The 15,924-nt window shown below is 42.4% G+C and overlaps 1 protein-coding gene across 2 annotated transcripts in view; it reads right to left on the bottom strand.

Moving 5' to 3' along the window:
- Window positions 1-15,924, bottom strand: part of SLX4 (SLX4 structure-specific endonuclease subunit) — a 47,247-nt gene that overhangs the window by 9,783 nt on the left and 21,540 nt on the right. For both annotated transcript variants that reach the window (XM_089659971.1, XM_089659972.1), the window contains exons 8-14: window positions 15,836-15,924; window positions 15,653-15,747; window positions 11,891-12,037; window positions 9,987-10,156; window positions 6,161-8,241; window positions 4,871-4,973; window positions 1,646-1,987 (exon numbers count right to left, since the gene is read on the bottom strand). The exon at window positions 15,836-15,924 is cut by the window's right edge and continues 155 nt beyond it. In XM_089659971.1, the coding sequence (XP_089516097.1) occupies window positions 1,646-1,987; window positions 4,871-4,973; window positions 6,161-8,241; window positions 9,987-10,156; window positions 11,891-12,037; window positions 15,653-15,747; window positions 15,836-15,924 (3,027 nt within the window). The remainder of the gene's footprint in view (window positions 1-1,645; window positions 1,988-4,870; window positions 4,974-6,160; window positions 8,242-9,986; window positions 10,157-11,890; window positions 12,038-15,652; window positions 15,748-15,835) is intronic.

The raw sequence follows: 15,924 nt of genomic DNA, 5'->3' as shown, positions 1-15,924 counted from the left end.
GCCCTTCTGCCCAGAAACTTGGTCTGCTTACATCCAAGGCTTAATGGCAAGTATCTTAACCCTTTAACCTCTCCCTGATATCTCTTTGCTGTGCTGCTAGTCTCTGTATGTGTATATATATATATATATATATATATATATATATATATATATATATATATATCTCTTAGCTATCTCTCTCTCTCTCTCTCTATATATATATATCTTAGTTACATCTTTTTCTGTATGTTTATATATATATATCGTAGTTACATCTTTTCCAGTAAATATTTTTTATTGCACCCATTTGACCTCTTAGTAATAAATCTTTCTTTCTGAAAGTGTTGAACTGTTTCTATAGCGCTTAATTGCAATTTACAAATCCCTGCCTTTAAAGAGAATGCTACTGTGTTTGTTTGAATCTCTGTATAACTGGCCTGCGGACCATTTTATACAGGCCATTATATCAACCATTATAGTGTTATAGCTGAACGCAGAGTTTCCTCTTTCTCTGATCAAAAAGGAGGTGGTGGCAGTGTGAATGGTTAATTTGCGTAATTAACCTGACCCAGTAACAATCGATTCAGGCTGCTGGCACATCGATCGGTATCCATTAGCTGGAAAATCTTTGTGCAGGGTACAGTTGGGTGTGGCATTGTTACAACCGTCACATCGCGGTTGTAGATCGGCTAGCCCTTCGGTCACGAGTTTGGTGAGAAGGTCTGGGGTCTGACACCGCGATCGTGACAGCCCCCAACAGTAGCGTAAAAAACATCCAGTGTGCATGAGGCCTACAATCAGAAATACTGTAAATTGTTATCACCAGACAAATTTATCTTGAAACAAACACCGAAATTACCCTACCCTTGTACAACTGTATGAAAGGGTAGTTACATTCAATACTAGTTCAGACATATGTTTAATGTAACTAGTGTAAGTGGCATGAAAGGAAACTGGGAACACAGTGGCTGCGGACAGTTTTTGTGAATGTGCAGAATCCTTCCTTTACCATATAATGTAGTATATAAAAAAAAAGGATTTTAGGCAGTTTCCACGTGCTTCTATAATGTAATAATATAGCAGCTAGACCCTGCAAATACTTACCTATCTCTTGGAGTGCAGTCCCTCATTACCTGGACAAGTGGTGTCTTAACTTGGGGCTCATTCGCATTTTTCAGGGAACGCACCTGCACTGCAGCTCACAGTAATGCACTATTCTGTTTTGTGGTGCACTGTATTACCAAAAATGGTGTAGGTTTGATTTTCGATTTCGACCATTGTGGTTCATTGGCTGCCCATTCAAATGCAACCAATGATTAGGCAGAGGCAGGCAATCAGCCTTAGTCTCGCACAGAACAGCAGAGAAGATGGAGAAGTGGAATTCAGGAACAGTGGCTAACTGGTCTCAGGTTGACCCCACTCCAGGGTATCAGAAGTATTCTGAGTGTTTACCTGCTATTTTTAAAAATGAGGAAAGTGTGAACCTAAAGTGATTTTTTTTACTTCAGGTCTGCTCTAATTCTAAATGAAAAAATCAAGGATGCACAGAAAGCTATGAAACAGGAAAACTTTGTATTCTAAAATGCAACTATATCTCTGCCCTATACCTACTCACAAATGTGTGAACTCAGTGGGTGGTTACAGTAATAGTGTTTTTTCTTATTACCTGTGGGATATAGAGGAGGTGTCACTTGCAGCCACAGAAGAGGTTGTAGATTCCTGTGACGCTGTTGGTGGCTGATCATCCCCACTCTCGGTTTCCTGTGCTGCACATACAGTTGTTGTCCTCTTCCCTGTCTGTGTCAGGGAAATGCTGGAGGTTGTAGCGGTGGCAGGAGCGCTGGATGCAGGCAGACTCTGCCCCTGGATTGCACTGTTTATTTTTCGGCCAGGCTGTGATGAGGGGATGTCATCTTCAGAATCAGAGCTCATGACTTGATGTGTGTAGCTGAATATTTCTTTCAGTTTCAGCACCATCTGCTTCTTAGGAAGGGCTCTCACTCCGTATCTGAGCGACAGGGAAAACTTTATAAGACAACTCAAGTCAAAACAGAAAACAAAGCCTTTTTCTAGGCAGTCAAAATGGCCTACTATGGGCCTATGCCCTTTTTTCTGTGCAGCCAGTAATGGACTCTTTGTGCTGCAGTCTGACTCCATTCTCATAGTCTGTAGTCATTTTCTGTCACCACCGCGCTCCCTGACTCAGTGGTTTACTGTGTAGAAGCCCCCCTGCAAATACAATTTACAGTGTAGAAGCCCCCCTGCAAATACAATTTAGTGTCTTCAGTAGTTCATTGAACACAGCTGATCATGCTGGGTAGGAGTGTAACGACTCCAAGCAGTGATTAAAGTGTATAGAATAGACAAGATTGCCACATCAGAGCAACGGTCAATTGTGTTAAAACAGTGTAGTATAACAATAACTTTAGCAATATTTTTTAATGAATACAAATATATGACCCAATGGAGGTTTTATACTTGCATGGAGCTTTTTTCAAATCTGAAATATGCAGGTATTCATCCTGTCTTCAATGGCAGCAACAAAATTTACAAATAAAAAAATGCAAAATGAATATCTGTATTTCAGTAAAAAAAAAAAAAAAAAAAAAAAAAAAAAAAAAAGGTATGAGCACCTCTAGCATTTCAAGCTCAGGTAGTCCTGTACCTACAGCCTCATAGCTGTATATCTATAGTGTGAGATCTAAGGCAATGCTGCCTCTGACTGACAGTCTCAAGAAATCTGGAATGAGATTTGGTGATGTCACCACTGTGCAGTTTTTTGTTCTTTTTGGAAGTTCTGGCAAGAGGGAACAGAACCCTGCCTCTACCAAGATTGCTGCTCCCACACAGAGACACCATACAGAGAAAGGTATGGGTAAGTTAGTAATGGGGGAAGAATTAGAAGCAAGGCCACAAGCAATGATGGTAACTAGTGCTTTGACATTCGGCTGTTTCAGTTTCTCTTTAACTTCTTCCCCTCCGCCCTATAGCAGAAATACTGCTACAGGGCGGCAGGGCTGCGCAAAATCACGTGTATATATACACGTGATTTTGCATTTCCGGGTAGGGCGCGCGTACGCCCTACCCGTGCCACCATTGGCGGCCTCAGCTGTCGATCACTGGGTCCCAGCCGGTGATTCCCCACTGGCACCTGGCTATCTACAAGCACCACTGATGGGGGAGAGATCTGTATGTAAACAATACAGATCTCTCCCGTCAGCTCCTGCACACTGCTTTATATGGCTCTGCATAGCAGAGCCATACAAAGCAGTGTGCTTACACAGTGAACCACACACACACACAGTAAAACAGCACACAGTTAACCCTTTGATCGTTCCAGATGTTAACCCCTTCCTGCCCAGTGTCATTAGTACAGTGTCAGTGCTTTTTATTAGCACTGATCACTGTATTAGTGTCACCGGGGATGTCAGTGACAGTTAGTCAGTTTCCCTCCCAGTGTCAGAATGCCTGCCGCAGTCCCGCTATAAGTCGCTGATCGCCGCCATTACTAGTATAAACATTTTTTTTTCTCTAAATTCCAGTATATATACCGCCATTTGTAGACGCTATAACGTTTACGTAAACCAATTAATTTACATGTATTTGGATTATTCTTAGCAACAACATGTAGCAGAATACATTTTGGCCTAAATTTATGAGGAAATTAGATTTTTTTATTTTTTTTTACTGGACATGTTTAATAGCAAAAAGTCAAAAATATTGTTTTTTTTTTCTCAAAACTGTTGGGGTTTTTTTGTTTATAGCACAAAAAATTAAAAATGCACAGGCGATCAAATATCACCGAAAGAAATCTCTATTTGTGGGAAAAAAAAGGACATAAATTTCATTTGGGTGCAGTGTTGCATGACCGCACAATTGTCAGTTAAAGTAACGCAGCGCCGTATCGCAAAAAATGGCCTGGTCAGGAGGGGGGGGGGGGTAAATCCTCTGGAGGGGAAGTGGTTAAAGTGAATCTTTTTATGAAAATAATGTGTAGGTCTAATACAGCATTTAGCAGTCTCTTACAGTGTTCACATTAAAGGAGGAGAGGCATATAAGAATACAACCAACAGTAAAAAAATATCTTCCTTATACAGACACTGCATAAAAAAAATGATCAGCATGAGAATGTACAGGGTGAAAATAGGGAGTCAACTATCTTAGCGATTGCTACTAAAGAAAGGATATACAATTGTGCTGTGTTCTCATTAAATGATATAAAAAAAAAAAAAAATACTAGGGTTGCACCAATACCATTTGTTACCAGCGAGCAGGAGTACTGATACTTGTGCTGAAGTACTTGCCAACACCGAATACCTTTGCGGTGCGATTTGAGCCCATACAAAATGAAGGGGCTCAAATCACACTGCAAAGAATTGCATATGAATTGAACAGGAATGTGGTGCGATTCCTGTATGAATCACATGCGGTTTCCTGTGGGTGAGGTGCACTTTGCAGTGCGATTTGAGCCAAACAAAATGAATGGCTCCCGATGCACTGGAAATCACACCACACCTGATGGGACACCGCATGTGATTCATACAGGAATGGCATCGCTACTTCAGCTGAAGTAACATGATTTCGGTTCAAATCAGAAGCAATTCTTTGTAGATTTGCAGATCTGTGTGATTTGAGCCCATTCATTTTGTACTGATATCCGGTATTGGAGCATTTTCACGAGTACGGGTATTTTTGCAAATGCTTAGTATCGGCACCGATGCCAATATCGATGCAACCTTAATAAATACAAACTGCTTTTAGCCATTTTGGTGTAAGCTCCTGGACCAGCTAAACATTCATTTTATCCTATACAATGATATTGCTATGCAAATAAATCATTGAGATGTCGGAAAAAGGGAGGGGGGGGGGGCAAACCGTGCTGTTTACCCACCTGTTTAATTCCTTCTTTAAGACTGGGGTGTCCATGTCCGAATAATCCGGTAGTGGAGTGATAGCAACCTTTGGTGCCAACTCTCTCTTGCGCACAATAGAGACTAAAAGTGAAGAGAGATGTATTATTAGGAATATCATGTAGGGCCACAGCAAAATGCCAAAGTTTTTCAATGTAATGCATCTCAACTACAAGCAGACTTTGTCACTCCAGAGACTCATCAAAACTTTTTTTCCAGAATTCAAGCATGCTGTGACTAGTGATCTGCATACCATCCCACATTGCTGTACCTCAATGAACCTTCTAAAGAAATTTGGGTATAGCGGTAAAAGAAGTCACTGTGGACACAATAAATGACCCTGCCAGCACTCAACAGCAAATTAACTCGTTCTTTCCCTTTTCCCTATAGCTAAAATGTGTCTACTGATTTTTTTCCTATTGTTTAACCATTAATATTTAAACTTGTTTGCTTCTATTCATTTTAATTGGTACATTTTTTTGGTGTCATTAAAAAATTTAAAAAAAGACTATATTGAAAAAATGTCATTATTTCATTTGTAACTTTTTACTTGGATTTAGTTGTTTTGGGTGTACAATGCAACACCAAAGTCCATAATGTTTAAAGCAAAGATATTTCTGAGTCAGCCCATCAGCCCATACCAGAAATGTTAAAATTGCTCTGTTCTATAAGAGGTATACAGGTGTGAGAGCTGAACTGATTATATATCGATGGACTTTTCATTTCACTGTGCACAAAAGTCTAAATTAAAGTGGAACTTTACCCATAATAACTTGATAAAAATAATGTCCTTTAGCAAGAAACATACATTCCACATTTTTAAAGTGATACTAATTGTTTTTTTTTTTTATATAAAATAACAAACATGTCATACATACCTGCTCTATGCAGTAGTTTTGCACACAGCTGCCCCGATCCTCTTCTTTTCGGGTCCCCCCGCCAGCACTCTGGCTCCTCCTCCCCCCCTCTCCCCTTACTGGCTGTGATTGACAGCAGCGGGTGCCAATGGAAAGGATAGGAGGGGGCTCAGGTAAGGATTGGGGGGGGGGGGGCGCAGCACATAGGTTTTTTACCTTCACGCATAGAATGCATGAAAGTAAAAAACCTTGAGCCTTTATAACTACTTCAATTATGCTACCAAAATTAGTGTGTGCTGCTAGTGTGAGCATTGCACCCACGATCATCAGATTGCGAGCACAATGTACATTTTCAGATAGCCTGGTTTTAGTATTGGTTTTGCAGTGTTGTTACATCATGGCAGACAAACCTACCTGGGGTCCTGAGCAACTTCTGCACATCTGGGACTTTGCTTAGACGCTGAGACAATGGCAGAACAGCAGGCAGTTCAGGCTCTTCGTCCTCCCACTCATCCCACAGCTTGGAGTTGAGATAACTTGATTGTTTGCTCTGAGAAGCTGTAGTGCAAGGAGAGTCCTCACATTTATCAGGCTCACTGTCTCTTTCCTGTAGTGCAGACATCCTGTGGGAGGGTGCTGGGGTCTTGGCTGGTGTTACATTGATGTGCAAAGAAGCAGCGTTTTCTGGTGAAGAGTAAGGCCTTGTTGGACTCTCCTGTGCGTTTATCCACAAATCATCTTCAATGGGAATGGGTGGTTCATCGTAATCCATCTGGAAGCTGCAAGCACTGGTGTCAGCCTGGGGCTCAGCCATCGGCCCCTCCTCTTCACTGTCCACAACTTCAAACACAGTACTGCTAGCAATGGATGATACTGGCGAAGAGCGGACACAGGAAATCTTGCTACCTGTGCTAGTGCTGGACCCTGCAATCTTTTCAGGGGTGTTTGGGTATGGGGGTCGATTAGCAAATGAAGATGTCTGGGTTCTGTTCAAAGTCACGAGAGATGTGTTTCTCTGAGTTGGTGACACCAAGCTATGACGAGAATCATCATGGTTGCCTGCTTTGGATGTTTTTGGTGATTGCACTACATGTGATGCTTGGAGCAGGGAAACTCCTGTCCCTGTTAAATGTGGCATAGGCGTAGCAGGTACCAACCAAGACATTTCTGAACTACTGCTTTTATCCAGGAGTGAATTTCCTTCACTGTTTTTTCTAATACTGAAGCTAACAGGAGATTCTTTAATGCTCGTGAAAATGCCAGACCTATTGCTATGAGCTTTACCTTCAGCAGTTTGAGCACTGTTCTCTGTCTCTTCATCAGATGACAGGATCAAGATAATGTCTTGCTCATCGGACACAGCTGTAGAGGAAACCTTGCTGGAATTCTGTGTAGGTTCACTATGTTTAGAATCTTTACAAATGGAGGCTGGTGAATTTCCATTCTCAGGAGCTGATAAAGAGGACTGTCCTAGAAAGGACCGTGTTTGCTGCTGGATGTTAGCTGGAGATCCAAGCTCTGGAAGAGTAGGACGTTGAATAACAGAAGGTGAGCTTGTAAGTACAGGTAGCTCATGGGATGGGGTGTCTACATGCATGCGAGAGCTTGATTCGCAAAGTCCTGAAGGCTCTACATACTCCCCACATGTCTCTGAAAATATACGGTCATAGCTATCATCGAGAGGCATAGGGCTATGCTGGGTGAACAAGTCTGCTTCAGGATCTTCCTCTCTGTCTGGAGATATGAGTGAAATAGTGTGGACCACTTCAGCAGAGGTATCACTGAGCACAGCTGAGGGACTTACGGATGGCTCTGAATGTGTGATAAAAGGTTGACATGCTGGAGTGTTAGTTGTGGAACTGTGCTGTCTGGAAGTAGACTGAACAGGAGGTGGCTGAGTTTTAGTCCAAGAAGGGGAAGCTAAAGGAGGTATTGCAGGAGAAGACCCCAGGTTGTAAGATTGAAGACAGACAGGTGAATTCTGAAGAGGAGACCCTGCAGCATCCTTTTGAACAGGAGACAATGTTAAAGAACTATTTCTTATATTGCGTTTTGAGTGACATTCTACAGACTGTTGATTTACTACATCCATAGGCTGTTCTTCTCTAGCAGCCTGGCTTCTGGTTGAAGTAGAAAGGTCTTCAGACTCCTTGTCTTGATATCCAGCTTCAGGTTCACCACTACTTTCAGCTTCTGTGGTCTGTTCCTCTGATTTTCTATGCTGAGTGGCTGCAAATTCATAGATTTCCTCCAAATCCCCTTCTTCAATCTGTCCATCATCAAATTTTTCCTCAAGTCCTTCTGCCACCTCCTTGTCTGAAAGTAGATCTTCATCCTCATCCATCCACATGGACTTCAATAACTCCTGGAAATTTTCTTCTCTCTCGCCTCCATCATCCTCCTCCTCTCTTTCTTCTGTAGGTGCTACATCTTCTGACTCATGGGGTATGCCCACTAAAAGTTCACAGGTGTCTATGAGACTTTTCACTCCAAATCTATAGGAAATATGATTGAAAGATTACACATCAAAGTAGAAGACAAGTGAGCACAACCACTTTTAAATGAGTTAAATTTCAATATCATAAGTCAGGGAACACAACACAATCGTCCAACAAGCCAAATAACGTTTGGCTTCTAAGCAAGGGCCTCCTAAGTTATTTGTGCTTTAACCAGGGCTTCCCACACTCCCATTTTTTAGTACAGCAAATACTGAGTGAGGCCATTAATTCCTCATGGTTGAGTCTGTATTTAAGAGAATTCAGCTTTCTATAGACCCTGTCATCTTGCCAATTCGGGGTCTGGGTAAAGCCGACTCCTTACCATGTACTTTTCACCTCTGCAGGGCACTCCTGTTGCTCTTTCCTCCATTGTAGCCATCACTAAGTAACCTATTAGTGGGACTAAAAGGGAGTGGTGACATCAACCTCTCCATCATGTGACAATGATTGAGCCTAGCAATCAAGCACTATGCCTGAACACTGTCACACAAAGGAAGGAGTAATCTTACCACTCCTTCTTAGCTCTGACATTGGGTTTCTGAGTGGTGGCTCTGATTGAATATAGAACAAAGGCAGCTGAAGTGAGTATGAAGGAAGAGGTCACATGCAGTCCCACACCGGAAGCACCCAATATTTTGTAGCATTAGTCATGAAAGAAGACGCAGAGGTAGAATGCTGGAGAGGTGAATATAAGGCAGTTGGGGGTGAACTTTGGACAAACCGTGTCACTTCCTAATATTGTTTTACGTTAAGCGCCTCCCGCCCACCATTTAAGGAAATGACGGGCAACAGGTCTCTTGTTCTGGAAGGACATAATTTATGACTCTACCTACGCATGCACACCCCGGGGGCGTGCAGCGATCGGTGGTGCGCTGAGTCCCTGGGACACAGCGGATCACCAATCACAGTAAAGAGCCAATGACACAAGCTCTGTCATGTGATTACCTGTCAGTGCCAATCAATGCCACCTGTCAGTACCCATCAATGCCACATACCAGTGTCTATCAGTGCACATCAATGCCACATATCAGTGCCTACCAGTGCACATCAACGCCACATATCAGTGCCCATCAGAGCTGCCTATCAGTGCCAATTTTCAGTGCTGCCTATCAGTGCTAGTCAGTGCCGCCTATCAGTTCCAATCAGTGCCGCCTATCAGTGCCGGCTTTCAGTGTCCATCAGTGATGCCTGTCAATGCCCACCAGTGCCTCCTCATCAGTGCAGCCTATCAATGCTCATCACTGCAGCCTCATTAGCGCACATCAGTGAAGGAGAAAAATTACTTATTTACAAAATATTATAACAAAAACTAAAAAAAAAACGTTTTTTTTCCCCAAAATTTTCAGAATTTTTTTAGTTTGTGTAGCAAAAACTAAAAACCCCAGTGGTAATTAAATACCACCAAAAGAAAGATTTATATGTCTCAAAAAAATTATACAAACTGGGTGCAGTGTTGCATGACCACTCAATTGTCCTTCAAAATGCGACAGCTCTGAAAGCTGAAAATTGGCCTGGGCAGGAAGGGGGTAAAAGTGCCCGGTAAGCAAGGGGTTAAAGGGCAGTCCATAGACCTATATATCTATTAGTTAGATATAGTGGGCTGAAGTACCCACTGGCTTTAGAACTACACCTACAAGATGTATTTTTCTATACAGTATATCATTTTACACAAAGATTAGTTCACCATCCATATGGTCCTCCTTTGTGAAAGGAACTGATTCAAATGTGTATATGTAACTTACCTACGAGCCAGTTCACAAACGTGCGGTAGGCAGTGGCTGGGGATGTCTGTCTTGGCAGAGTATAGGAATTGTAGAAAAACAAGAGCGGCTTCAGCAGACACATCACTGAGCAGAAAACGTCTCACACGACCTGTGCTGGCTTCATCTACATAGAATCCTTCAGAGTGTACCTGGACAAAACACCGCCATGATGGTATGAATATATAGTTGTAAGTAGAATGCAATTTATCATCAGACTTAGCAACAAGGCAATATAAAGAGCCATGGTGTGCATGGTATTTGCATATAAAGCACAACATATGCTACCAAGTTTGAGGCTCCATAGGTAAAAGACACACAGTGAGCACTCTCAAAGAAACAGCAGCTGAACATCCAGGATAAAACGCATATAAAAATCCTCAGTAAAACATATACATATAAAAATGCAGCGCTGTAAAATGATCAAATCTTGCAAATCAACACAATAATAGTCCTGAAAAGATGCTCATTAATTCCCAGTGCCAATGGAAAGAATGCAAACTAACCAGAAGCGCATTTAAAGTACGCATGTGTATAAGAAATCCTGGAGATTCCCCTCTCTCCCTCTGGTCAGAAAATGGATATGTGCTGAAATGGATGATAACGCCCTCTTGTGGAAAAGCAAAATCCTGCAGGCCAGGAAGCTCCTAGGATAGGATATTCCTCTTCAATGGAACCAGGGCTGGGATTGAAATCACTCTGTGGCTGTGAAATTGGGAGAGAGACCCCTCACAGAGGACACAGAGAGATACTCATAGTGTAGTATATTACTTCAATTTATTTAAAAAAACCAAGTAAAAAACGTAATCAGGTGGCAAGTGAAAGTGACCCACTGACCCTCTTAAAATTAAAGGTGGCCGCCGGGCCTCCACATGGCACCGGCGGTGTAGTGTCAACGACGTCCACAGGCTCCTCTGACGCGTTTCGTGCATACGCACTTCTTCTGAGGTAGAGCAAGGACCCTTGCTCTACCTCAGAAGAAGTGCGTGCGCACGAAACGCATCAGAGGGAGCCTGTGGACGTCGTTGACACTACACCACCGGTGCCATGTGGAGGCCCGGCGGCCACCTTTAATTTTAAGAGGGTCAGTGGGTCACTTTCACTTGCCACCTGATTACATGTTTTTTACTTGTTTTTTTTCAAATAAATTGAAGTAATATACTACACTATGAGTATCTCTCTGTGTCCTCTGTGAGGGGTCTCTCTCCCAATTTCACAGCCACAGAGTGATTTCAATCCCAGCCCTGGTTCCATTGAAGAGGAATATCCTATCCTGGGAGCTTCCTGGCCTGCAGGATTTCACTTTTCCACAAGAGGGCGATATCATCATCCATTTCAGCACATATCCATTTTCTGACCAGAGGGAGAGAGGGGAATCTTCAGGATTTCTTACACACATGCGTACTTTAAATGCGCTTCTGGTTAGTTTGCATTCTTTCCATTGGCACTGGGAATTAATGAGCACCTTTTCAGGACTATTATTGTGTTGATTTGCATGATTTGATCATTTTACAGCGCTGCATTTTTATATGCATAAGTTTGAGGCTCCATTTTGTCTGACTAAAACTTCTACCGAGCAATCCGCTAATGGATTTTACAGTTACTGTTCTGACTAATTCACTTGGGTATATTCATTTTAGCATGAGCTACTGAGTTCTGTAAACAATATACTTAATGTCAAAATCACAAAGGAAGAGCCTGGAATATGTGAAAAGGAGGCTAAATCTACAACTGCATTATGATGCAATATTTCATATTTACACTAGAAAAAATGTAAATTATTTTTTTTTGTCTTTGCTATAAAAAAGATACAAATGACACTGTACACTCCCTTTTATTATCGAAATGCGTATATATAAAACATTTTGATAAACAATGTCACTTACCGCCTCAACAAGTAGGGGGCAGCGGGCATACAACACAAACATGTGCACATTTAGCACGTCCCCACAGTCCGTCTGCAGCTGAGCATCACTCAGATGAGGATTATTCACCATCTCCATGAAATCTGCCATTAGAGTAATGGCTGCGTTCTGACAATACCAAGAACAATGAAAGAAGCAAATGAAAACAGTGGATGCATATATTTTGTATTCATTTTACCCAATATAACTATTTTCTTTAACGCAACCTTTTCCATATGAAGTCCTATGTAAAGCTGTACCATGGCACAAAGCAGGCATGCTCCTCCTAATGTTTTGACTGATCTGGGATCCTTGCTTTCCAGGGCACTCTGCCACACAAATACCAACTTTCATAAGTAACAATGTAAAATAGGACATTAAGCGTACCAATATCACTATGATTGTGAAGCCAGTCAATCACAATTTGGAGCAAGACCAATAAACTAGACAACAACCATGGTGCATAAAAAAAAACCTTCATTAACAAGGCATTGTTACTATATAAAACTATCACTTTAAAGTTTATCTATGATCTAAATGTAAAATCATATTAACTTCTGTGACACAGAATTGCCCCGTGAGTTGGTACTGCTGTGTCATACATTTTACAGAGCCTGCTGTGACAGACCCAACCGAGACAGGGGCTTTTGGAGGGGACTGCAGGCTAGCCTCTTGCCTACTGACCATGTCCCTGGCATCTGAGGGGGTTCTATTCTTTAAGAGGTGTGTGCCTGGGGGGGACTTTTGGAGTAGTTTACTTAGGATTCAAGTCCATGTCTCCTCAAAACACACAGACTCTGAGAACTGGAAGACCAGGGTGCAGATTTGGGGTCTCGGTACCCAAACCAGCAATGACTGCGTCAATCCCCCGTCCCCTTCTTAGACTCAGAGACTCTAAGAAGATGTCGATATAAATCATCTCAAAAAACAACCTGATGCGGAGGACACTTTTAATCAGTTTATTAAGGTGTTATGTGGTGTATACTGTCTTTCTGCCATTGTGTGCTTCCTAGGTGTGCATTCCCACTGTTAAGTTATTTGAGTCACCTATTGTTTCTGTCTGTCTGCTAGTCCTCCTGGAGATGTGATTAGTATTATGTCCACTTTACCTTGTTACCAAACCATTGTGGGATGTTTATTCTAATGTATATTTGTTTTTATTATTCATGTGCGGACTGCCCCTATTCCTGAAATGTATAAAAATCGGTATTTCTGTTAAATAAAGCAGTTCCAGTTGCATCTAAGCTAGTGTCACCTAGTCTTGGGTGTGATGCTTGGCTATAATACCTTGGTCCTGTGTCCCAGCGACAAGGTAGCAGTTCTCTGACGGAATCACCCAATCGGGGTGACAAGCATTCTGTCACATCTGGTGGCAAGCGGCGGGACGTGCTTCCTCCCTATCGACAGTCCAAACCACCACTGGGACCTAGTGTCGGGTGATATCGAAGAAGTGTTCCAGGAGCCAAACACCATAGAAGCGGAGTTCCAGTGGCGAATGCAAGAGAATATTGCCCAGTATGGAGAGCCTGATTCTGCCCAGGACATGCTGGAATTGAGAGATGTGATCTGTCGGAAGCTCTGGATGGAGGCTCTTCAAGTGGAGCAAGACTATTATGGAAAGATTCTCCTTACATCCCTGGATATGTACTGGCTGCAGTTGGACTTGCGTATACCATTCCTAGGAGAGCATCCTCAGGAGTCATGGATGATGGAGCTGTATAGGCTAGTCCAGACAGAAATGGTGCTGGATGATGGTTTTCGGGTGCTGCAATGGTATGCTACCCAAGTGTGTCCGTGGCTGAAGAACAGTGATCCCACAGAAGGCTATGACTACGGCAGCCAAGATTGATATTAGAGACGCTTCAGGAGGATCTACATTTTGGTAGTGCAGCAGAGTGGAGATGGGAGGACATATGAGATTTTATTGAGTTGGAACATCCCAATGAGCTCGGATTGAGAAGTGACTTGGATTTTATAGTTACACAAGAATAGGAGCTGGAACAAACATAAAAGAGTGATCGAGGAAGCTCAACAGTATGCCTTAGCAGCAAAGTGCTGACACTGGGACCAAGAGCCACAATCCCGTGCCCTTGATTTTCTGCAATTCCAGAGACTGGGGATTTAGTAGAATTCCCACAACCCGATAAGCCTCCAGCAGAACAGTTGGCTTCAATGCAGAGCGCTACTGACTTCTACCTACAACAGTCAGTGGCCCCTGAGAATTTGTGTGAGGTCACCGAATTTTCATTTTGCTTCCCAGCGGAAGAGCTGGCATCAGGGCAGAGCACCACTGACCTCTGCCAGGCACCAACAGCACTTTGGAACTCCAGGGAGACAAGGTGGGCAGCCCTTCTCCCCAGCAACAAGCCGATACAGTGGAACTCCTAGCCCCAGCTGAAGCGTTGCCAGCGGGGCATACACAGTCTCTGCCATACACAGTCCCAGCAGAAGCGATGGCAACAAGACAGAGGGTCCAAGACCTCTGTCCCACACCTGCAGCAGTTTCATGGGCCCAGGGAGAGGAGGTGGTTGGCCTCCTTCCCCAGCAACAGATACACAGTGCGGGAGAAAAAATGGTCGTCCTCCCTCCCCAGCTGCAGATCCACAGTCCAGGAGGGGTCACAGGCGTTCCATCACACCTGCCTTCTGAACAACAGAGGTACTGACAGGCAGGAGGAGTTTCAGGAGGATGTGGGGTCAGTACAGGAGGCACTACTTGTAGGTAGCAATGTAACATGAAATATGGAAAAGCTGCAATACAAGCATGGAATCCAGGAAATTGTGGACAGAGATGGCCAGCAGACAGGCAGAACTCGCAACATGAATGATTTTCCATGTAAGCTTATTCTGGATTGTCAAAAATAACTATTGCTTGTATTGTTATTACAATGCTGATGTTATAAAATGAAAGTGTGTGCTGAAACCATTTCCTTTAGGTGTTTGAAAACTGCAATGATGTGTCATTAATATGGATTTTAATGTTTTTTATTAATATTGAGAACTGCCTTCCCCCCTTTTTTTCTTTCTTGTTAATTTCTTTACTCGTATGATTTAAAAAAACAAAAATCTGTTTTGGTGCGCAGAGGTCCAGTTAGATGTAGATACACATGGCTTCAGCATACTTTTATTTTCTCAATGTAACACGCTTTTTGCACTCTGAATTTAATTCAGCGACCACTGTTGAATCCCTAGAGATCTTTCCCAACTCGATATGCCAGCCTATGTAGCTTTATTTTGCTCAGCAGAATATACACCAGCACATTGGATCTTTTTGATTGATGCAGTTTTTTTTATGCACACTGATAACTCTTCTATGTATTTGTCAGGTACTGTTGTTTACTGCCTTGTACTGACCTGGAATGCGTATTTTACAATTGTATGCAGTCAATGTTTCATTGTTATCTGGTGCATGCCATTAAATTAAAAGTTAAAAAACAAAATTGAGAACTACCCTGCCTCCTCTTCACCTTACTATTGGCTCCAGAATGTGATGGACAGGCTCAACAACCAAAAGTCAAGCACAAGAGAGGGCAGGATAGATCATGACTTTATGAAGCAAAATTGGTGTTAGATTGTTTAGCAAATACACCTACTAAAGCACAATCAATAGTGAATCTTAATACAAGCTAATTTATTTTTTTAAATTTTCATGGGTTTTTATCTTTTCATGAACCTGTCACCACTTCTATAAGAAGAAACAGACCCACAGTGCTTTATCCACTAAAAAGGGTTAAATCAACATACCTTGTTAGTATCAGGAATCTGGCTCTCTTTTCTGCTCACTACATCTTCTAAAGGAATGAATCCACTACATGTAATGCTGACTGGTGATTCTCGGCCTGGAGAAAAATATTGTGCTAAGTGTTCAGTAAAATGTAACATCAAAGGAAACAGAGATTAGAATAACTTTTTATTTTAACAGATTACCTGTTTGGTTGCTGGGTTTGCTGGGTATATAGTTCCACTGAGTCAGTGTCATGCCTTCTCCTGCCAACTCTGCCAGGTCCAGCAAAGCT

Source organism: Staurois parvus, unplaced genomic scaffold (genome assembly GCF_062004578.1).
Source record: "Staurois parvus isolate SC_StPar_1 unplaced genomic scaffold, SC_StPar_1.0 ptg001193l, whole genome shotgun sequence".
Taxonomy (NCBI): Eukaryota; Metazoa; Chordata; class Amphibia; order Anura; family Ranidae; genus Staurois; species Staurois parvus.
Note: the sequence above shows the minus strand (reverse complement) of the source record. Positions and strands in the feature narration are given on the sequence as shown.